Below are 24,159 nucleotides of genomic sequence, written 5' to 3' on the forward strand. Positions count from 1 at the left end.
TTCTAGTTACACCCCCAAAACAAAATCAAGACTTTTGTCTAAATTTTAGACAAGTGCAAACTCTGTGCTTAATGCAAATGTAATTGGCTTCATTTACAAAATTAGGTGATTATATTCGCCCGTCTATGCAAATGTCTATTTATGTGTATTGAAAAAAGAGAATGAGGTTAATTACTGTCTGACACGTCAGTTTTTAAAGTGAGATATATATTAGCAAAGACACTGATAAATACACCACATCTTCATTTTCAGAAAACATCTTCAGCTTTTGGTTTTATTTATCATCAGACACAAAACAAATCAAATGATAGCGGCAGGAAATGTTCTTTATATTGTTAAATGTGTTTATTTATATCCATTTATTTGTATTAAACACCAAGCTGATGGAAGGAAAGCAATTTAAAATAAGACAATAGACAAGAAGTAAATTTTTAATATTTTTAATGTTTTTGAAAGAAGTTTCTTCTGCTCATCAAGCCTGCATTTATTTGATCAAAAATATAGAAAAAAATTTAATATTGTGATATATTATTACAATTTAAAATAATTGTTTTTAAATTTATTATACTTTAAATTATCGTTTATTTCTGTGATGCAAAGCTGATTTTTTAGGATCATTATCACATGATCCTTTAGAAATCATTCTAATATGATGATTCATGATCAAAGCTGGAAACAGTTCTGCTGCTTAATATTTTTTCAGAACATGTGATACTTTTTTAAGGATACTTTGATGAATAAAAAAAAAAAAGCTATGTTTTTAAAATATAAATATTTTGTAATAACAATAAACACTACTGGTCAATAATTTGGGGTCAGTAAAGTTTTTTCTTTCTTCATTTTAAATAAAATCTATACTTTTATTCAGCAAGGATGTGTTAAATTGATAAAAAGTGATAGTAAAGAAAATATATTATTAGAATTTATATTTTTAGAAATTTTATTTGGAATAAATGCAGTTCTTTTTAACCTTTTATTCATCAAATATATTAGACAGCAGAACTGTTTCCAACACTCATAATAAATCAGAATATTAGAATGATTTCTAAATGATCATGTGATAGACTGGATGTTACATGTGACACTGAAGGCTGGAGTAATGATGCTGAAAATTCAGCTTTGCATCACAGGAATAAATTATTTTTTTTTAAATTATATTCAAATAGAAAACTATTATTGTAAGTTGTAATAATATTTCACAATATTACAGTTTTTTTCTGTATTTTTGATCAAATAAATGCAGGCTTGATGAACAGAAGAAACTTCTTTCAAAGACATTAAAAATAGTAATGTTTCCAAACTTTTGGTCTGTACTATATATATATATATATATGTAAAAATTGATAGCCTGAATGCACTGTAAGTTGCTTTGGATAAAAGCGATTGCTAAATGCATACATTTAATTTTATTTAATTTTATATATCTTCTTCGTCCTAGCGTGTGTCCCGCGCAGGTGCAGGGTCCGCTTTTTGGCAGGCCGCTCTCCATTTATTCCGGTCTGTAGTGTCCTCCGGGGCGACTTGCACGTCCTTCATATCTTGCTTGATCCGGTCCATCCATCTCATCTTTGGGCGGCCACGTGGCCGGTTACCGGGTGGGTCAAGGCGCATAGCTGTCTTCGCCACTGAATTCTCATGGCTGCGTGTTACATGGCCGTACCAGCGAAGACGAGCCTCAAGCATCTTCTCCGTAATCGGCGCTATTCCCATCCGCTTCCTGACGTCGATGTTCATGACGTGGTCTAGCCTTGTCAGCCCGAGTGACCAGCGGAGCATACGCATTTCCATGGTGTGTAGAAGCTGGCCATGTTTGGCAGTCACTGGCCAACATTCAGCTCCATACAGGTCTACAGGGCGTACAATGATCTTATAGATTTTGGACTTTAGGCGGATGGGCATTCGGCGATCGTATAGCACTCCCGTGACTTGGCGCCACTTTGACCAGGCGGCACTCACACGTGCGCGGACATCTGGGAGGGTGTCACCGTTCGATGAGAGTATTGATCCGAGATACTTGAAGTGTTGAACTTTCTTTAAATCCGTTCCGTCGATGCAAATGCTACCATCAGTCTGGGGGCCACACTCCAGGTACTCCGTCTTTGTGAGGTTGAGTCGCAAGCCATTTGCATCCAGGCGTTCTTTCCACTGCTGCCCATGGTCTTGGAGGTCTTGCCGCTCCCTGTCGGCAAGGAACACATCATCAGCATAGAGTAAGGACCATGGATGGGGCGTCTGGAGGTCCTGTGTCACTGTGTCCATGCATGTGATGAAAAGCAAGGGCGAAAGAGCCGATCCTTGGTGGACTCCTACATTGATGTTAAAAGGAGGTGATATCCCAGCTGTGCATCGAACCACGCTCCTGACGTCTTGGTATAAGAGTTGCACCCAGCTGATGTAGGTTTCGGGTACGTGGTGACGTCGGAGGGAGGCCCAGATGAGGTCATGGGGAACGCGGTCGAAAGCCTTCTCCAGATCCAGAAAGACCATGCGGACTGGCTTGTTCTTTTCCCGGTGTTTTTCCATCAGTAGGCGGGCAGCGTGGATGGCGTCTGTGGTCCCTTGTCCTTTGACGAAGCCGCATTGATTTTGGCTGATTTTAATAATGCTGCGGAGGCGGCTGTCCAGGATGCGTTCAAAAATCTTCATGGAGTGGGATAGGAGTCGAATCGGCCGATAGTTCTTACATTCAGCAACGTCCCCCTTGCCCTTCCAGATTGGCACTGTGGTACGTTATATATATATAAATTCCCACCAATTGAATGCTCTCCCTTCTTTCCTCAATTGTTTGGCAATTTGTCTGTTAAATTCTCCCACTTCACTGAAATAGTTATCAGAGAACAATCACTGTTGTGTCAACATAAATATCAGTAACAAAAGGGTGCACTGGGCATTGCTCAAAAATAATTAATAATAAACTCTGACCTGCAATGATAATCCAGACCTGAAAGGAAGACCTGCTCAGCCTCCTGTAAGGAGACATTCCGGAGGACAGCCAGGGCATTTATGATGGCCTATGAAAAACATTAATGTAAATATTCTATAATACCACTACTGAACATTGGATTGTTATATGCATCTTGAAAAAGAGAGAGCCTATTATATATAGAATATTTTGAGGTCATCTCAATTAAAATATCCCTAGTGCAATTTTTTCTTCATATGTCCTACAATGATCTTAACCAAATCCATAAAATTAATATTGGCCATGCAGAACATCACAGAAACTATCACATGAAAACCATGGACTGTGTTGTAGGCCTGCAGATAAGGCTAAATTGTTACAAACTTTTAAAACCGCCAAACGACTCATTCATTATTGCAAAACAATGCCAAAACGACAGGCTAATTTGTAGTGCAACCAGGCAGTTGAATTATGAAAGGTATTTTATATTTAACCAATAAGGTAAAACAATGATTAAGCAAGTTTTCATACTAATACAGTAAGCTCCAGGTAAATCTTACACATTTAACATCAGCATGCTTTCATGCTCATCTTTTAAGCTAAATTAATGTGCTGGCTGGATTTACTTATTATAAAATGCAACAAGGATTCATTAAATAATGGCCACGAATAATTAATACATCTATAATACGAATTCTAAATTCGTGGGAATTAGTTAATAATTCATAGTTAGCAGCTCTCACTTTGGCTTTATGTAAACTTTGCTTAATTTAAACGTAATATAATAAAAGTTAATTTAATATCGGTACTCACAGTCTGATTGTCCATGTCGTCCATCTCAAATGAGTATTGTAGGTGATCCAGTTCGGTAGGAGGCGCTGTCAGAAAAAAACTAGGGTCCTATAACCGGGGTCCTATAGACGGGGTCCTAAAACCGCTGCCTCCAATTGTGCAGGAAAACCCTTTTCCAACGTGTGCTTCAAAATTATACATGAGATTTACCCTACCAAAGAATTTTTAAGGTTAAAATGTAATTTTTATGCTAATTATTGTGTTTTTTTGTGAAACAAGTATTGAAACTTTAGAGCATGTTTTTTTTTTTTTTGGTGTGATTCAGTTCACTTCTGTTGGAGTGAGATGCAAAACTGGTTATGTTCCAAAGATGTTTAATTACCACCATTCAATGTGAAGGTAGTTAGGTTTGGTATTTTTCATGAAAACAAAGATTTTAAATTCGTTCTCAATTCTCTGATATGTTTTGGGAGGTTTTTTATTCACAAAAGCAGATGGTTTGAATCTAAACCCAACTTTATTCATTGGTGTAATGAGCTAAAACCTTTATATAAATCCTTAAAATTTGTTAAGAATAAAAAAAGCCCTTAAGCTGTCCTCTATGTTGGAATTATATAATTTAATTTAAAAGCCCATTTTGTAGTATTGTTTTCTTGTTTTTTTTTTATGTGTGTTTGTTTGTTATAAGTTTGGTTATGCTCAACCAAGTCTGAATAATTGTGGATATTTTTGGAAATGGGTTCATGTACCTTGTTTGGTTGTAAGGTTGTTGCAATAAATGAAAAAAAAAAAACACTCCACTTCTGGTCTTTCTTCCTCTCGTCGCTTCGCTCCAGTCCAGCGGGAGGCGCTAAACACATGCGTTTGTTTGACAAACATCATTAAACCTCAGAGGAAGAAGTTCAGTTTCACCACGCTCTTTGTTGTTGTTATGTCCGTGTGCTGCCTTCATACAAACAGTTAGACATGCTTCTAAGAGAGAAAATACAGATTTTGAATCAGTTCAGTAAATACCTGTAATATCCTCACATTCGTGAGTTTTGAAGCGAGCAGGAATATCTGGAAGAGTTTATCATCTGAACTGAGATCTGCTGCTGTGAAAATTATGTTTATTAAAGAAGAGAGAGAAGAGAACACGAGTGAACCAGAAACCTGGAGAATAAAACACGAGGAACCAGAAACCTGGAGAATAAAACAAGAGGAACCAGAAACCTGGAGAATAAAACACGAGGAACCAGAAACCTGGAGAATAAAACAAGAGGAACCAGAAACTTGGAGAATAAAACACGAGGAACCAGAAACCTGGAGAATAAAACAAGAGGAACCAGAAACCTGGAGAATAAAACAAGAGGAAAAAGGAGGTTGGTGTTTATTCTTATTTATTTTACTTTTTTATTATTATTTTTTTATTCTTCATTCATCTTTAATGACTGTTTGTGGTAACGTTACATTAGGCTTACAAAGTTTTACTTATCGGGTGTTTTGGTGCCCTGGAGAATTTCTGTGGAGACATTTGTGGCTGTTTTTATATAAAGTCTAGGTGTAGACTGCGGCACTCAAGACTTACCCATGGGTTTTTATTAATAGGCGAAGTTCCTCCTTTATGTCTTTCATATAAAGTTCCTTTGACTATTTTGTAACATTCAATGTTATTGAACCACTTTTTGTGCACAGTATGAATAAAGGGGGATAAATTAAAGTGCTTGCAGTATCCTTTAATACAATATAAATAATATACAAACAATAAAAGCATAATCTAAAAAATCTTGTGCATTATTAAGAATATAATACAGTTGGTTTGATACCTTTATCTCAAACTGTGTCAGTTTAATTGAAGTGAGTATATTATATAAAACTGTTGATTCAATAATGTATATAAAAACAACAAAGGCATCATCTGAAAAACAATGCCTTGTGCATTATACTGAATAATATTCTGTATATTTTACAGTTGGTTTGATCAAATGATGTTGTCCTTTAATGGATTTATATTATTGCATACATTAAAAGTTGTAAAATTATTTTAAAACCCATAACATGGTAATTCCAAAAATGGAATTTTGTGCAATGACGGATGTTTTTCTGAATATTTTAGTATTGGTTTTACATTATAATGTCACGTAGTTAAAATAGTTAATTTAATTTAAATGGTTCATTGTTAATTTTCCCCCAATAAATTAAGCCTTGTGCAACGTAAAGGGCATGGATTTATGACTATCCGAGTTAGTTTGGGCTCAAAACATAACAGCCTTAAAGAGTTCAATTGGCAAAAAAAAAAAATGAATGTCTAATGTCAAACTAACTTTATCGCCGTCGAAAACCACTACACGAGCACTGCACCAACTGCATAAAACACCCCTAAAATTAATTAAAATGAGTGCTCTGTCACTGTCTGTAATCAGTTCAGTGAATGACTGTATGCTCGTTCTTTATAAAGTAGCAACAATGTCATTTGTAAAGTAGCCTACAGTCTTAGGCACATTAGTATTTTCACCCCAAAAAAGGGTTTTAAGCCAGTTATTTATATATTTTGCTGTAGTATGTCAGTAGGAAATATCAGTTTACATTTCCAAACATTCATTTTGCCATTAACTTTAATGCAGCCTGGGGCTGTCCTAAATTTAAGAAGTTATTTACGATGATTTTTAAGAAGATTCTTTTCAAGAATTTGAATGCTTCTTAGGTTTTGTCTTAAGAACAATCTTAAGAAAAAAGATAAGAACATTCTTGAGAAGATTTTTTTGGGGAATACAAAATATCTTTTTTTCTTAAGTTAGAAAATGAGAAGAAATTGGCAGTTGAGAAGAATTTTATTCTTAAGAATGTTTTGTGAATCTGACCCCAGATTTGTATGTCGAGTAGCCATCTGGCGCCATCTGCTGTTACAATCTAAGTTCAGAATCGATTCCAGAGAAATTGCAATGCATTCTTAAAATTTAAGAAACGATCCACGAATCGATTCTGCATCGATTTATCGTCCCAGCCCTAGACGTCACATGTTTGTTGGGTTTAAATGCAGGTGTGTAAAATGTCAGTGCTAGATTTGCGTGGCGTCTGTGATGGTGAGTGCAATGTGCAGCATTTATTAGGGGCCATGCGGGGGAAGATGCGAAATACCTACTTTTTCGAACTCGTCCTAGACGGTTAATCTGATTTTCACACAAATTAGCTCACATCATCTTCAGACCACGCCGGCAAAAAGTTAAGGTATTCAAGTTTAGTCGTCCGACCGTTCTCGAATGACACGTGAATGGATTCTACAAAAAGCACGCAAAAATGCATGTGAGGCTATATCTCGGCAACGGTTTGGCGTATTGAGACCAAACTTGGTTTGTGTTATAACAAGCATGACCTGAGACTACCTGTCAGGAGATATGAAAAATGCATATTTGTGCTTATAACTTCTGAATGGTTTGGTCAAAAATCACAAAACTGATCTCTTTAGATTCGGAGGGTCATGGTGAGTCGAATGATATACAATTTTCCTGTGTCAGCCATTTTAGCCGCTGGCAATTTTGACTTATGTTCTAAAATGCTGTATTTTTTAATGCATTATCGCAATTTTACGAAAATAATGACAAAAATGTTTGGCTCCATGCCCTGATGGTACTCAAAAAGTTTGGGGGCAGCACCACCTTGTGGTCAAAAGTTATAATGAAATGTAAAAAAAAATGCTAATAACTTTTGAATAAATTAGAGTATTGAAATCAAAGTGTCCTCCCTATATTCTTTGGGTCATGCCGAGAACATCAATATCAATTATGCCAAAATTGAGCATACTTTCTGTCCGCCGTTTTGATTAATGTTGAAAAACTACTTTTTCAAACTTCTAGACTATTTGTCAGATTTTCACCAAATTTGACTCGGATCATCTTCAGACCAAATTGGCAAAAGTTATGGATTTGGTGTCGATATACGAAACGGTTTACGTTTAACGCATTAACGAATTTGCTGGAAAGATGCCAAAATGCATCTGAGGCTGTATCTCTGCAAACCTTTGATATATTTGCACCAAACTTTGTATGTGTCAATGTCACCTCACACTGACCATGCCACATCAATTTGGTAACAGCGCCACCTATTGGTCAAGAATAATAAACCATATATTAAACATTAATAATTACATTTTATAAAAACGTTAATAACTTTTTATTGCATCAGCCTATTGCAAATAAATTGTACTCAAAATATTCCCTGGTTTATGCCTACAACATAAATACCAAATATACCAGAGTAAGCTGAACTTCCTTTCCACCATTTTGATTTATGTTGAAAACCTACTTTTTTTAACTCCTCATCAACCGTTAGTCAGATTTTTACCAAAATCGAGTCACATTATCTTCAGACTGTCCTGACAAAATGTTATGTATTTTGTGTCGATAGCCAAAACCATTTTTGCATACCACAGCGATGAATCTGAGGCATGATGCCAAAATGACACTTGAGGCTGTATCTCTGCAATGCTTTGGCATATTGACAACAGACTTTGTGTGTGCCATTGTCACCTAACACAGAACACACCAAAATGATTTGATTACAGCATCCCCTGTTGTTTAAAAGTGGTAAGCTATTTAATCATATGACTAGTGGTTGTATTTATGATTTTTCAGCCATTTCAATTACAATCATAGTAAAATTGCTGTAATTGCTCATTGTTGCATTTGGTGTGATCCTCCATGCCATGCTTAGCTCCTCAACTTTCTGCTTGGCCCCGTAATTGCGGCTTGCAGCTATATTTCTTATTTGTTTTATCTTCATTACAATTCTTGTTTGGTTTTATTTTGGATAATTGCATGTAAAGAATAATTTACGTTGTAATGCATATGCAAAATGTGAATCAATATTCATATTTAAGTGTTTGTGCAAAAATTATTAATGCGCATTAATGACAGGGAGGCGCCCTCTTGATCACATTTTTAGAGTGTATAACCAATATGACGATTCCTATCTAAACCGGCTCAGCATGTTTGAAACCCTCATAAGACACTGTCCATATGACAGACCAAGAGATTCACACCTTTATCTCGACCCCCACAAGCTATACATAACTACCCCCCCCCCCCCCCCAAAAAAAAAACCAGACCCCTTCAGCTGAACTGAATTCGGTCTGTTTTTTTGACTGTGAGGAACTGTGTGTTTTCATGTTACTGGGCTGAAATATGCCTGCACTCACATCAGCCTTACTCTTTGTATTCATTATTATTCACAGCCCATATTATTATTTTCACAAAACCATAATAATAAAAAAAAATTGTCAATTGATAATTAATCATTATTTTTATGAAAATCATTGTTATCTGTAAACTCGATACTCGTGCTAACTGACCCAACATTTAGCAAGGCAGGAAAATATTCAGTCTGCCTGAAGGATGATGTATTTCATTGTAAGTTAAATCTGTTAAATAGAGTGAGAGAGAGAGAGAGAGAGAGAGAGAGAGAGTGAGAGAGAGAGAGAGAGAGAGGAAGAAAAAAAACCCTAGTGTAGGCTATTCTTAAACTTGGATCTCATTAGATTAAAGTACAAATCCAAGCACCAGAAGCAACCTACACTCTATAAGTGTTCTTTGCATTGAAAAGTATGCATTTTATTTACAGGCTATATGGTAAAAATAATATTTTAGTTCAAAATTTTAATTCCATTGTTTAAAAAAAAAAATTCAAAGACTTTCAGTTGCTATGCTTTAAAATCCCATGCCATTTGCAATTTTACAGTATTTTCACCTCCAAAACACTCACCTTTAAAGTCACAATTCTATAATGGTCTGATTTACTTAGGCAGATGGCATTTTTTAATGACATTATTATATTATATATATATATATATATATATTAATAATTGTAGCCTACATAAATAGGTTAAGCATTGTTTTCTTGTAGAAAATAAGTGTTTATTCTTTAAGAACAAACAACATACTATTAATCCATAGAATTAATTGAAGCAATTAAAACCTTTTTTTAAAACTTGAATTTCAATTCTATTAAACTGACTTTTAAAATCTTAAGTAATTTATTAGTTAAAAAGTGTAAAATGTCACAGTGCATGTTAAATAGCCTAAATTAATATATGTTAACAATATAATTAGAACTAACAATATAATTCGATTTTCTTTTTGAATGAACAATTTCTGTATAAAATGGGACAGCAACCTTTATATCAAACATTTTTAAATCGTCCACAGCTGAGCAACGCAGGAGGCGGAGCTGCGCAGAGCGCCCGAAGTGAATGTGATGCACAAAGTCATTATCAGATTCAATGAAAGCATCTGCCAAAATGAAAAAAAAAAACATGGATAGCTTAGATTAGGCCCAGACACTGTTCCTAAGTACATAATAATTATAATTACTGTTAACCCACAGTAACATAAAGTAAGATATTTTTAGTTCCCTTCATTTTACAACAAATGATTAAAATTTTAAAAAAGTGGCTTGCTGCCAAACATGTACGCGAGCTCGCGTCCATTCAGTAATTAATACATGGGGAAATGCAAGTTTTCGGACCAGTTTTGGCAAAATTTTCGTAATTGCCCCCAAAATATCTACAGAATCTGGGTTTAGAAGCGTCCCGTGACATCATCGCAATCTGCATTCATTAAAAAAAAGGCCTTGCGTTCTCATAGTTATTGCATCTGTAAAACGTCTGCTAAAGATCTGGGAATCATCTGCTGTGTAGTCTGATCTTGCATAATGCAGACATAAAATGTACATCTCCGAGATGTACATGTGCAATTAAGTTTGGTAGACCTATATGCTTGCATAGTTGTTTGTATCCAAACATTTTCACTCATTTGTGATCATTTTATTATTTAGCCTACTGTTGATTTTCGGTAATAGTGGCCCACTGCAAAAAAATTTAACGACCCCGCTATTGTTGGGTTAATAATTTAGAAAACAGAATCTAGATTGTTAACTGTATTTATTGAATGAATGCAGAGCCGACCATCAGCGTGCGCTTTCAGAAGTATAAATTGAAGAAGTCTGCGTCCGCGCTGGCTGTTTACTGGATTGGATCGTTCATGCGGAAAGTATAACACAGGCTTTACAATCGCAACTTCTTTGTGCAGTTACTCCTTTCGAGCTGAATTTTACAAAATTGGTCAGCTCCCCGACAGCATCAGGTGTTTTATTTATGGGGAGTAGAATTATTTATTTATTTCAATGAATGTAATAGATTAGAAATCATAATATTTAGACTATAATATTATAAATCATGCTGGTTTGTATTGGTGACGTAATATGTAAATGATGTAATAACATGTAAATGAATGGCCCGCCAGACTTGCAATTGGACCATAGTGGAACCTACGCTCACTCTCTCCATCTCGCCTATTTTCTGTGGTTTCATCCTCCCTTCCTTCACTCTCTCAGTTTTCAGCTCTGGACATGAACAGCGCTACGGACACTCTTTTCTACACTCTAACCTCTTCTTTGGACAACTTTTGCCTGCTGTCGTCTAGACCAGCATGCACCACCCCATCTGCACCCTGGCTGTCCGAGGTTCTCCGTGAACATTGCTCTAAACTCAGGGCTGCTGAGAGGAAATGGCATAAATCAAGAAACTCTACCGACCTCAGTGTGTATCAGTCTCTCCTCTCTTCCTTCTCTGCAAATGTCTTCACAGCTAAAGCATCCTACTACCACAACAAAATTAACAATTTTGTGACGCTCGGACACTCTTTAAAACTTTCTCTTCTCTTCTTAATCCGTCTCCATCCCTTCTCCATCGACTCTTACAGCTGACGACTTTGCAGTTTTCTTCACAAATAAGACAAGAACCATCAATGACCAATTCTCCACAACGTAGACTGAGGACAACTTCACAATGACCAATGCACACTCTCTCCTCCTCTCCACTCTCAGAGATGGATGTTTCCAAACTTATCCTGTCCAGTCATCCTACTACTTGTCCACTTGATCCGATCCCCACTCACCTCTTTCAAGCGATCTCTTCTTCAGTCATACCTTCACTTACTTACATTATCAACTCCTCTCTTCACTCTGGAACATTTCCCTCAGCATTTAAGCAGGCTCGGGTAAGCCCACTGCTTAAGAAACCATCTCTAAATCCAGCGCTTCTAGAAAGAGCTGTGTTCAACTAGCTCTCTAAGATCCTTGTACAGAACAACCTCCTGGACAGCAAACAATCTGGCTTCAAAAGTGGCCACTCAACTGAGACTGCCCTGCTCTCGGTTGCTGAAGCCCTGCGACTGGCAAGAGCAGCTTCAAAATCCTCAGTACTCATCTTACTGGACCTGTCTGCTGCTTTTGACACCGTTAATCACCAGATTCTCTTGTCCACCCTGAGAAATTCTCCAATCTCCAGTCCTACCTTTCCGATAGATCCTTCAGCGTGTCTTGGAGTGATGTTTCAAAGTCACAACAACTTGCTACTGGGTTCCTCAAGGCTCAGTACTTGGACCATTTTTCTTCTCCATCTACATGACGTCATTAGGATCTGTCATTCAGAAGCAGGCTTTTCTTATCACTGCTTAGCTGATGACACCCAGATGACCCGACGGTAGCTGCTCTCATTTTAGCCTGTCTGAGTGACATTTCTAGCTGGATGAATGGCCATCACCTTCAGCTCAACCTTACCAAGACAGAACTTCTGGTGGTTCCAGCTAACCCATCGTTTCATCACAACTTCTCTATAGAGCTGGGTTTGTCAAACATAACTCCTTACAGAACAGCCCGAAACCTAGGAGTTGTGATGGATCATCAGTTAAGCTTCACAGGCCTTATTGCTACAACAACCCTTTCCTGCAGATTTGCCTTATACAACATTAGGAAGATTAGACCCTTAGTGTCAGAGCAAGCCACCCAACTTCTTGTCCAAGCTCTTGTTCTCTCCAGACTGGACTATTGTAATGCCCTCCTGGCGGGCCTTCATTGTGCTATCAACCATGTGTTATCAAGCCCCTGCAACTATTCCAGAATGCAGCAGCGAAGTTTGTCTTCAATGAGCTAAAAAAAAGCTCACGTTACTCCTCTCCTAATCAGGTTACACCGGCTACCAGTAGCCGTTCACATCAAATTCAAGGTACTGATGCATGCCTACAAGACAACCACTGGCACGGCACCAACATACCTAAACCCACTAGTTCAATCTTATGTGCCTTCCAGAAGTTTGTGCTCTGCACGTGAATGACGCCTTGTGGTTTCATCCCAAAGAAGTTCAAAATCACTCTCACTGACCTTTTTCTGGACTTTGCCCAGCTGGTGGAATGACCTCCCGATCTCAATTCATACAGCTGAGTCTTTACTCATTTTCAAGAAACATCTAAAGACTCATCTTTTTTGCCAGCACTTAACCAAATAATACTAGCACTTTTCTTTATTTTCTTGTCTTTCATTAAAAAAAAACCCTGGCTATGCTTTCTGTACTTGAGATTTGTCATGGCACTTGTATACTGTTGTTGTTGTTTTCTTGTTGATCTGATTGCTTCTATTGTTCTCATTTGTAAGTCGCTTTGGATAAAAAGTGTCTGGTAAATCATTAAATGTAAAGTACTCTATCGCATACGTTGTCAGTGTTGTGCGCTTGCTTAGACCTTTGTTGTGATAAACAGTAAAGTGAGTTCAGCCGAATTCAATTTCCGTTTTGTCGGGTTTAAAAAAAGATTAGTATACCTCGGCAGCGGTTGCGGCAGCCCTCTAGTTAAGCCCTCCTCGTGTGAAGACCGAAGAGTGTAAAGACCATCGACTCTACCGTGCGACTCCACCGGGCAGGGACATCGGCAGGGAATATAAGTATTGTTTTGATTAATCTTTTTCCTTTTCCTTTTCCTTGTTTCATTTCTGTTTCAGTTGTTTTTTTGTTTATAACCAAATCTTACTATGTGTTTCCAGATCCCTACTATCATTTCCACTCGTAAACCATGCATCACACAATGTAGACAGCGCAATCTTAACAACCTGCACACTTTGCCTATGTCTGCTAATACACTACTTTCTTTTCCTATTGGTCTCTGGTCTGCTGTAAACAAAGCCGATTTCATACTTCTATTATTAGTCATTCAAAGCTTAATCTCATGGCCCTAACAGAGACCTGGATCAAACCAGAGGACACTGCTACACCTGCAGCACTCTCCAATAATTTCTCATTTCCCACTCCCCCCGTTTGACTGGAAGAGGTGGAGGTACTGGTCTGCTCATCTCTAATGATTGGAAATTTAATCCTTTACCATCTTTGGGTATCAACAGCTCCTTTGAATCTCATTCAGATACTGTTACCTACCCTTTTAAAATACATTTTTTAGTTGTCTATCGACCCCCAGGACCACTGGGTATCTTTATGGATGAATTAGATGTGTTGCTCTCAACCTTTTCTGAGGATGGTACTCCCCTAGTTATGCTTGGAGATTTCAACATTCATCTAGATAAACCTCTGTTTGCCGATTTTCACACTCTGCTTGCCTCTTTTGATCTCAACCGAGTGTCAACTACTGCTAATCACAAATCAGGCAACCACCTGGACCTTATTTATACACAAAACTGCTCTACTGATCATGTTCTGGTTACTCCACTGCACACGTCGGATCACTTCCTCCTCACTCTTAACCTCAACATGATCCCTGACACATCACTTACCCCTCCACATGTCATCTTTCGACGTAACCTACGCACACTTTCACCCTCCCGGCTATCTGCAATGGTTTCATCTTCACTTCCTTCCCCTAAACTGTTTAGACACTGTTTGCCCCTTATCTTCCAGGCCAGCCCGTAACACCCCTTCTGCCCCTTGTTTATCTGATGTTCTACGCGAACACCGTTCTAAGCTTAGAGCTTCTGAAAGGGTGTGGCGCAAGTCCAAAAATACTACTGACCTTATTGTGTATCAGTCACTCCTATCTTCTTTCTCTGCTAATGTGTCCTCTGCTAAAATGACATAATACCATAACAAAATTAACAATTCATCTAACTCTCGCATGCTTTTTAAAACATTTTCCTCACTTCTTTGTCCTCCTCCTCCCCCTCCTGCTTCATCTCTAATAGCTGACGACTTTGCAACGTTTTTCATTAATAAAATTAAACACATTAGTGCACAATTTTCCACACCACAATCAGTCAAGCTCATATCACCAGCAAACTTACACTCATTTAAATCCTTCTCTTCACTCTCTGAGGCAGAAGTCTCAAAACTCATCCTTTCTAATCACCCTACAACTTGCCCGCTTTATCCTATTCCATCTCATCTCCTTCAAGCCATTTCTCCTGCACTTGTACCTGCACTCACTCACATCATCAACACTTCCCTCCACACTGGTGTTTTTCCCTCATCATTTAGACAGGCACGTATAACTCCACTACTTAAGAAACCCAACCTCAACCCATCTCTTTTAGAGAACTACAGACCAGTTTCCCTTCTTCCTTTTATTGCAAAAACACTTGAACGAGCTGTGTTTAAACAAGTCTCTACATTTCTCCCACACAACAATCTCCTTGACAGCAACCAATCTGGCTTCAGAAGTGGACATTCAACTGAGACGGCCTTGCTCTCAGTTGTTGAAGCTCTAAGACTGGCAAGAGCAGAATCCAAATCTTCAGTACTTATTCTGCTTGATCTGTCCGCTGCTTTTGACACGGTTAACCACCAGATCCTCCTATCAACCCTACTGGCAAATGGCATCTCAGGAACCACACTTCAATGGTTTGAGTCTTACCTATCAGATAGGTCCTTCAAAGTATCTTGGAGAGGTGAGGTGTCCAAGTCTCAACATCTATCTACTGGGGTGCCTCAGGGCTCAGTTCTTGGACCACTTCTCTTCTCTGTCTACATGGCATCATTAGGTTCTGTCATTCAGAAACATGGCTTTTCATACCACTGCTATGCTGATGACACTCAACTCTACCTCTCATTCCATCCTGATGATCCGACGGTAGCTATTCGCATCTCAGCTTGTCTAACAGACATTTCTTCCTGGATGATGGACCATCACCTTCAACTCAACCTTGCCAAGACAAAACTGCTTGTGATTCCAGCAAACCCATCGTTCCATCACAATTTCACCATCAAGTTAGGCACATCAACCATAACTCCTTCAAAAACAGCTAGAAGCCTTGGAGTTATGATTGATGATCAGCTGACTTTCTCAGACCACATTGCTAAAACTGTCCGATCCTGCAGATTTTCTTTATTCAACATCAAGAAGAACAAGCCCTTTCTTTCGGATCATGCTGCACAACTCCTTGTTCAAGCTCTTGTTCTGTCCAGGCTAGACTACTGCAATGCTCTCTTGGCAGGTCTTCCAGCCAATTCTATCAAACCTTTACAATTGATTCAGAACGTGGCAGCAAGATTAATTTTTAATGAGCCAAAGAGAATACACGTCACACCTCTGTTTATCAATTTGCACTGGCTTCCAATAGCTGCTCGCATAAAATTCAAGGCATTGATGTTTGCCTACAAAACTAACACTGGCTCTGCACCCATTTACCTAAATTTGTTACTTCAGACTTATGTGCCCTCTAGAAGCTTGCGTTCTGCAAGTGAACGTCGGTTGATTGTGCCATCCCAAAGAAGCACAAAGTCACTTTTACAGACTTTTAAGTTAAATGTTCCCTTCTGGTGGAATGAACTCCCCAACTCAATCCGAGCAGCTGAGTCCTTAGCCATCTTCAAGAATCGGCTTAAAACACATCTCTTCCATCTTTATTTGACCCTCTAACTTTAACACTCACTATTCTAATTCTATTATTAAAAAATCTAACTACCTTTCTAATCTATATTCTATTTTCTTTTCATTCATTATGCAATTGTATATGTATGTGTGTGTATGTGCAAAGACCTCTAACTAGCTTGCTCGTTCTTCACAAAACAATGTGCAGAAACACGGCAGCTAAACTCTAAAAACACACAGCGTTTTATTATAATGGTGTTCCCATTATAATGGTATGGGTGTGACAGTCCAGTCATAGTTATTAATAATCTGCTTTTTTGTTTGACCTGCTCGTGAAATCATGTGAAATCAGACATTTGAGCACTCATGTATAGACATAATGGCATAATCAATAACACCCTGCAAATTGTCAATTAATATAAAATTATTTTATAATAAACTTAAAAAATTAAATATTATTATTTAAAAAAATGGTATTATTATTATTTTAATCTGAACTTTCAGAATTAACAAACTGAAAATCGGCCAGCTTTTATTTTGGCGGGTTTCCAGCAAGTAAGTACATGGATTTCCGGGTTTAGCGCTGCCGTCTGTAGAGCGTCAGTGAATGAAATGTCACAGTTTTGAATTGTGCTTTGAAAACGGCAGCGGATAGTCTAGATTTATGTTTTCAGTTTGAAAAAAAATCTTGTACAGTAAAGTTTGTAGATATAAAATGGTAATTGCTAGGGGTGTAACGGTACGCAAAAATCACGGTTCGGTACATACCTCGGTTTTAAAGTCACGGTTCGGTTCATTTTCGGTACAGTAAGGGAAAGAAATGCAAACATTAAACTGCAGGTTGTTTATTACTATACATTTTTTTTAACAATTTATTTACAATTTGTATTTTTTAAAAATACTTTTTAAAAAAAAATATATAAAATAAAAAAAGAATAAGAAATAAAATACTGCTGCAAAGTTCTCCACTAAATAAAATACTCTCAGTCTCCAATATCATATAATAAAATATAATAAAAAATATAAATAAATAACTATGATTACAGTGCAGCATTACCAATCCCAGTTTGTAGGCCTGCTCATATATAAAAAATATATATAACTTTTACAAAGTGTAAAGTGCAGCATGAACAGTTTCAGTTTTTAGACCTGCTCAGATTTCGTTTTTGCGTTGGCCCGATCAGAATTAAGAGCAAAGATCTGTTTAAATGCCGACGTGAACTGCGTTTGAATTACAATAGTTTTTTTCCTAGTTGTAGTGATGTTCACACTCTCGTGATGCCTTTTGAAAACCTTAGGCCAGTGACACAATGGCATATTGCACCTGTCAAACATAGTCTATTTTGCCGTCAATACTGTTGACTGTGTCCTTTATCAGTAGGCTTTATATTTATGCTCAACATGAGGTATAGATATTGTTGTCGTTAAGACAAGATCCTGGTCTGTCGGCGGCCTCCCTCTATGTCACCTACAGCAGCAGCAGCGCGCCAGCGCCACGTCAGGCACGATTCTGGTGTGTTAAGACACAGAAAACGCGAAGCAAGTGTCACGCAACTGACAGACAGCAGAAACGCCACGCTCAAGCCACGCAGCCAGTGTGTCACCGGCCTTAGACAAAATATTTCATTCGGTCATTCGGTACACACGTGCACCGTACCGAAAGCCCTGTACCGAAACGGTCCGGTACGAATACACGTACCATTACACCCCTAGTAATTGCGCTTTAACAGCAGTATGCAAACGCGCCTTTTGAACTTATTTACACAGCGCATTTCTTATTTTGGTCATGCGATTTCTTATTTTGGCATGCTGCGGTGGTATTACCCATTCTGGTTGTCTACCTACTGTATATAAATGTATACAAAATATATACATTTTACTAGGGCTGTGACGGTGATAAAGTGATGCTTAAAAATGTTTACCCAGTTTCCCTATTAAATTAGTAAAAGTCATTAAATCTGAAGCAAAAAAAAGTAAATTGTGTATTTACAGACGTTCTCAGCTTTTAACAATATACCAAAAATAAATAATTTTACTTTTATTTCAGAGTACAATGAAGAAAAAGAGGAAAATGAAGAATCAAATCATCAAGAGAAGCAGCATGCATGTGATCAATGCGGTAAAATGTTTTTAGGGGCTTCACTTCTGAAGAAACACTTGAAAGTTCATGCAAAGAAGAAGCCACATTCATGTCATTTGTGTGGTAAGAGTTTTTTGCATCTACAAAGTTTGAAACAACATCAGAAAATACATACTGGTGTGAGAGAGTACATGTGCTTTGAGTGTGAAAAGACTTTTAGTTCAGTGAGCAGTTTAAAACGGCATGAGAGGATTCACACTGGAGAGAAACCTTACAAGTGTTCACACTGTGACAAGAGATTCAGTCAATCATCAAATCTGAAAAAACATGAGAGGATCCACACTGGAGAGAAACCTTACAAGTGTTCACACTGTGACAAGAGATTCAGTGTGTCATCAAGTCTGAAAACACATAAGAAAATTCACACTGGAGAGAAACCTTACAAGTGTTCACACTGTGATAAGCGATTCATTCAGTCAACAGAGCTGAAAACACATGAGAGGACCCACACTGGAGAGAAACCTTACAAGTGTTCACACTGTGACTGGAGATTCATTCGTAGAGCAAATCTGAAAAGACATGAGAGGATTCACACTGGAGAGAAACCTTACAAGTGTTCACACTGTGACAAGGGACTCAGTGGTGCATCGAGTCTGAAAAGACATGAGAGGATTCACACTGGAGAGAAACCTTACAAGTGTTCACACTGTGACTGGAGATTCATTCAGTCAATAGAGCTGAAAAGACATGAGAGGATTCACACTGGAGAGAAAGCACATCAACGCAATGTACGAGGGAAGTGTTCCATTGAGTCATCTGTTATACACAGTCATACAAAAAACAATTACAGTAAGGCCCCGTACACGCGGAGACGCATTTAGCTGTATATGTAAATATTTTGTATGGTAAACGTGTTTCTTCCAGACGGATCCAGCATTTTGGGAGAGTGAATTCATTTTTTTTAAACCAGGTTCCAAAGTGTATAAATCTGAAAATGACACCTTTGGGGTTTTGTGTACTGCCAATCCATATATTTTGTTAAACAATGATGTCATCACCCCACTTCTCTACTATAGTCAGACACCGCTACGTCATGTAACACCAACAACAATGGAGAACTACATGTTTGTGTTCATGCTGCAGAAGCTACTGAGCCTATTAGCTTGACTAAACTTACTAGTAGAGCAGCACGATATTGGAAAAAACAACACACATTGTAATAATTTTTCTCTGCAATGTATATTGCGATATGGAAAAAAATCACCAGATGACTTGAACAGCTCTATTTGGGGAAAAAATAATAATGATTGGGGTGATTTTGTAGGTGAATAAATCATGTAAGAAAATAAATAAATTACAAACCTAGATAAATATCATAGAAAAATGGTACAAATGAAATAAAAAAGTGCTTTATATTCTTCAGTCCAACTGTTACTGTCTGTTACAGTTAAGTCTAATACATTACTGCTGCGTTACATTGCTGACAGAATGCAGTGTTTATAATCTAGAGATTGTAAAGAGGATGTAGCACATGCACTGTCAAGTCAAGTGCCAGTGGATTACAGACTTGCTCCCGCGAGACCCGATGCAACAGAGAGCGGCGCGGGACAAGACTTGTGTGTGTGTGTGTGTGTGTGCAGGATACAGGAAAATAAAAAAAAGAAGTATCTTAACATAAAAAATCTAAAACAAATAAATTGTTATTCATCTATTGCACAAAAGCAAAATGAACTCATATAAACAACAGGTGCAAGCGTATGCAGAGCTTCTATTTAGGCTATAACAGGGATTGGTTTGTCGTACGATGAGATTGATGCAAGATACTGATCCAAAAGCACACCTTTTGTGAATAAAAGTTTCATTTCGGCTAAGCGAGTTTGTCGTTGTTGCTGTTTTCATATAAAATAAAACATTGAACCACAAACTAAGCATTTGTTTTAAAAGGGGGGAAATACCTTATTTATTTTGGTTACAATATCCAACTTATTCGTTTTTGTTAATAAAATTTAGATCTTTAAATGCCAATGGGAATTTGTACCATTGTACTATTTTATGGCTTATGTGTTTTAATTAATAGGCTAACAATGAACCACAAACTACTATAGTTTTAAAGAAAGAGAAAATCCAAAGACCTTTTAATTTTTTTGTGTAACAATGTAGATAAAACATTTTCCTTATATTAATAAAAGTTCAAAGTTTAATATGAGAGAATTTGTCATCGTACTGTTTTAGCATGTTTTGTTATTAAAAGTAATAGGCTAATGATGAGCCACAAATTAAATATTCGTTTGAAGTAAGGAAAATGTAGATTCATTATGCATATTTTTATTGTGTGTTAACAGATTTGTGAGATGTCTGAACTGAGATGTCTTTTATAGATTATGAATGCAGTGCTCTTTGCTGGCATTCCACCAAACCATATAAACCATGCACACAGCAGCCGCTTGCTTTAGTAAAGAATAACTGTTCTGTGAATGTTGATGCTGTAATAACAAATATTTATTAGGAGTTTGTATGCTGGGATTTCATAAATTTCATGGAGAAAAAAGTAATGTAAATAATTTAATTTGAAATAATTAATCAGGACAGTAACATGATTACTTTTAAAAGAAGTAATCAGATTACATTTTCAGAGTAACTTGCCCCAACACTGGAACCAATATACTATCAATTTACTTTCTCAGCTGTTTGGTTTGGTGGGCTAGAACATAGTAAAAAGGAGAATTTAAGAAATTTTGTGTAGAAAGATGTATAAATTGTCTGCGTTTGGAATGGAATCTCCGCCCACTGCATGCCACAAGATGCTGAGATGGAGAATGCATTGCTCTTGTGGAGCAGATGCATGCAATTGACGAGGACTTCAAACTATCAACTACAAACTCATCTAACATATATTTTGTTGAAAAAAAAGTGTCCCTTATTATTTGTTTCTCCATCTATATCATTCAACCGCTGTAATTAGGGCAAAGAAATAAACATTTGACTTCTATTCAGCTAACAGCAAGAGTGCAGAGACTCGTAAAAGGGGGTCTCTTTTTTTTGATTAGCTCCAACCCTAATCAAACACACCTGAAGCAACTAATTAAGGTCTTCAGGCTCACTTAAAAATTAAAGGCAGTTGTGTTTGATTAGGGTTGGAGTTAAACTTTGCAGGACAGTTGATCGCCAGGAGCAGGGTTGGTTACCCCTGATGTAGGGGGTCTCTCCTGAAACACCACCAGTGTGCAGCATCCACTTGGTTGATGCGAAAGCAGCCACAGGACAACGGCGCCAGGTGGAGAGGAAAGCGAGACAGAGCCAATTAAGTGGTTCCAGGGAGGGTAGTGAGCAGCCTGTGATTCTTTGGGCTGTGTTGATTATTCTTTGGAGGGCTTTCTTGTCTGCTGCAGTGCAGCTGGAGTACAACATTAAATGCAGTACACTTAAACACTCTCTATGGTAGAATTGTAAAAGGACACCAGCAGCTTACACTCTAGGTTGTTCTTCCTGAGCACACTGAGGAAGTAAAGTCATTGTTGTGCCTGTTTGATGGTTGCTGAGGTGTTAGCAGACCAAGACATGTCACTGGATATGTGTACTCCCAAGAATTTGAAGGTGAGGACCCTTTCGACACATTTTTCCATTGATGTAGAGTGGGGCTGGTTCAGTATGAAGCCTCCTGAATTCCAGAATGAGCTCTTTTGTCTTAATGGTGTTCAGGGACAGAGTTATTTACAGAGCACCACTCTGGACTTCTCTGTAGGTTGATTCATCATCTCCTGAGATGAGTTCAATCACTGTGGTATCATCTGCAAATTTGATGATGGTGTTGGTGGGATGAGTGGGAGTACAGTCATATGTGTACAAGGAGTAGAGTAGAGGGCTCAATGGAGAGCCTTGTGGAGAGCCGGTGCTGAGCGTGATGGTGGAGGAGAGGTGGGAGCCGAACTTAACAGTTTGTGAGGAAGTCCTTTATCCATATGAAGATGGAGGGGATAATTTGCTGATTAGAATATCTGGGATAATTAGTGCAGTGTTAGTACAACTGGTCTTTAATCATTTAAGCTGCTGGTGACCAATGTTCCCTCTAATTCTTTTCAGCACTGAGCAAATTTTTTTTTTTCTGAGTGCACATTTCAGTACTGTGAGCAATTCGCAACCACACGACCTGCCGAAAATGACTACAAGCCTGCGTTAGCCATAGGGATTCAAAGAGATGACAGCAAATGCATCAATACGTTTACAAGGTTGATATTTATTCAATATCCTTTATAATGGTTGGACTTTGGGAAGATTTTAATGATGGTGTTCTACCAGTCAGTTTAGTTGAACTTAAAGGATCTTTGGTTGATAAGGTTTCAATAAGGTTTAGAGAGGTTATTATGACTGGGTTACTGGTTATTAAGGGAGCTGAGAAAGCTGAGGTAGAAAAACTGATGGAGACAACTTTCTGCCTGCAATGGAGCCAAATACATAGTGTGCCAGCACCTTCTGTTGCGGAGTTGATGGAAAAGTGGCCATACCTCTTTTTTCAGAAAGACCTGTTTGCCCATTTTGAGCTGCTCACTGACATCCTACATGCACTTGAACTTTCTATGGAGGAGTGTGGAAAGAGCATCTTAGAGTTTTTTAAAAGCAAGCCTACCAACTCAGAAGTCAAGTCAATCCTTTCCAAAGATGAACCCATTGATTCATCATACCAAATTGTTCAACTCCTAATGGCTCTCTTCATGGAAAAGCAAGATGGACTCATTCTTCAAGAAAATGTAAGTTTATCTTTAGTTCCTACAACGAACACCTGTATAGGAATGGTTCAACTAAACATGATAGTCCTCTCATCATTTACTCCCATCAAAATATAATATTTTTTTTTGAATATGTTTGAATCAACATAAAGGTGAATAAATGATAAGAGAATGATCATTTTGGATAAACTATTCCTGTTCTGAGTACAAAAAGCCCTTTACCTCTGTAGAATATTATCAACGTTATCAGTAAGTATCACATTAAGATTAGTCAGTTGTCTTAAATTGTTATCTTTGACAATAGATGTCTGCCACTCCTGCTGACCTCGAAAAGACGGGGAACCTGCCTGTGAGTCCTCGTTTGGTAAGTAAGTATATCATATTAGACATGTCTGCAATTTATTTTACTAAAACAAGGCTCACACAAGTTTTACTATTATGAAAGGATTCACATTTAAGTGCTTCATTCTAGAGTTTACTGTCTTTGAATCATGTTTTATTACACTGTGCTGGTTTGAATTTGAGGACATTTTTATTAATCAAAGAGAAGTTTGAGTCTTCACAACAAAATCACTACACTTTATTGTATTGTAAACTTTTTTTCCCTCTCGGAGGCTGGCTTAGCATTAAAGGAGAACTCCTGCGCAAAATCAACCTCGGGTGTAATAACACATTGGTACCGAGTCGACCGTTCTCTGGGATTTGTTTTCATTAAAATCGAATGTAAAGAGTTTTTTCCTCTTCTACAACAGTTTAGCTTATAACTCAGTATATGGGGGCATATCCTAAGTAAAAAGAAATCGCTAGTTAATACCACTAACAAGGCTCAAAATAGCCCCTACACTAACAAGGTAGCATAATGAGGGTCCCTACATACAAACCGAAGTATAGAGAACTTTTATGTTATTATTATGCTACCGTGTTAGTTGTGTTGTTTGCTTAATCATATAATAAGCAGACGAGACGTGATTGAACATCTCACTCTCTTTACTTCACAACATGCATCCTTACAACTCCGTGCCACCAACTACATTGCCGCTTCCG

At 37.7% G+C, this 24,159-nt stretch overlaps 1 protein-coding gene across 1 annotated transcript; it reads left to right on the forward strand.

The window, feature by feature from the left end:
• Nucleotides 1-12,198: 12,198 nt before the first annotated feature.
• LOC132159060 (zinc finger protein 239-like) lies at nt 12,199-19,358 on the forward strand. Its single transcript, XM_059568916.1, has 2 exons — nt 12,199-12,209; nt 18,363-19,358. The coding sequence occupies exons 1-2, from the start codon at nt 12,199-12,201 to the stop codon at nt 19,270-19,272; spliced, it is 921 nt and encodes a 306-aa protein (XP_059424899.1). The 3' UTR covers nt 19,273-19,358.
• The last annotated feature ends 4,801 nt before the right edge of the window (nt 19,359-24,159 follow it).

Source organism: Carassius carassius, chromosome 1 (assembly GCF_963082965.1).
Source record: "Carassius carassius chromosome 1, fCarCar2.1, whole genome shotgun sequence".
Taxonomy (NCBI): domain Eukaryota; kingdom Metazoa; phylum Chordata; class Actinopteri; order Cypriniformes; family Cyprinidae; genus Carassius; species Carassius carassius.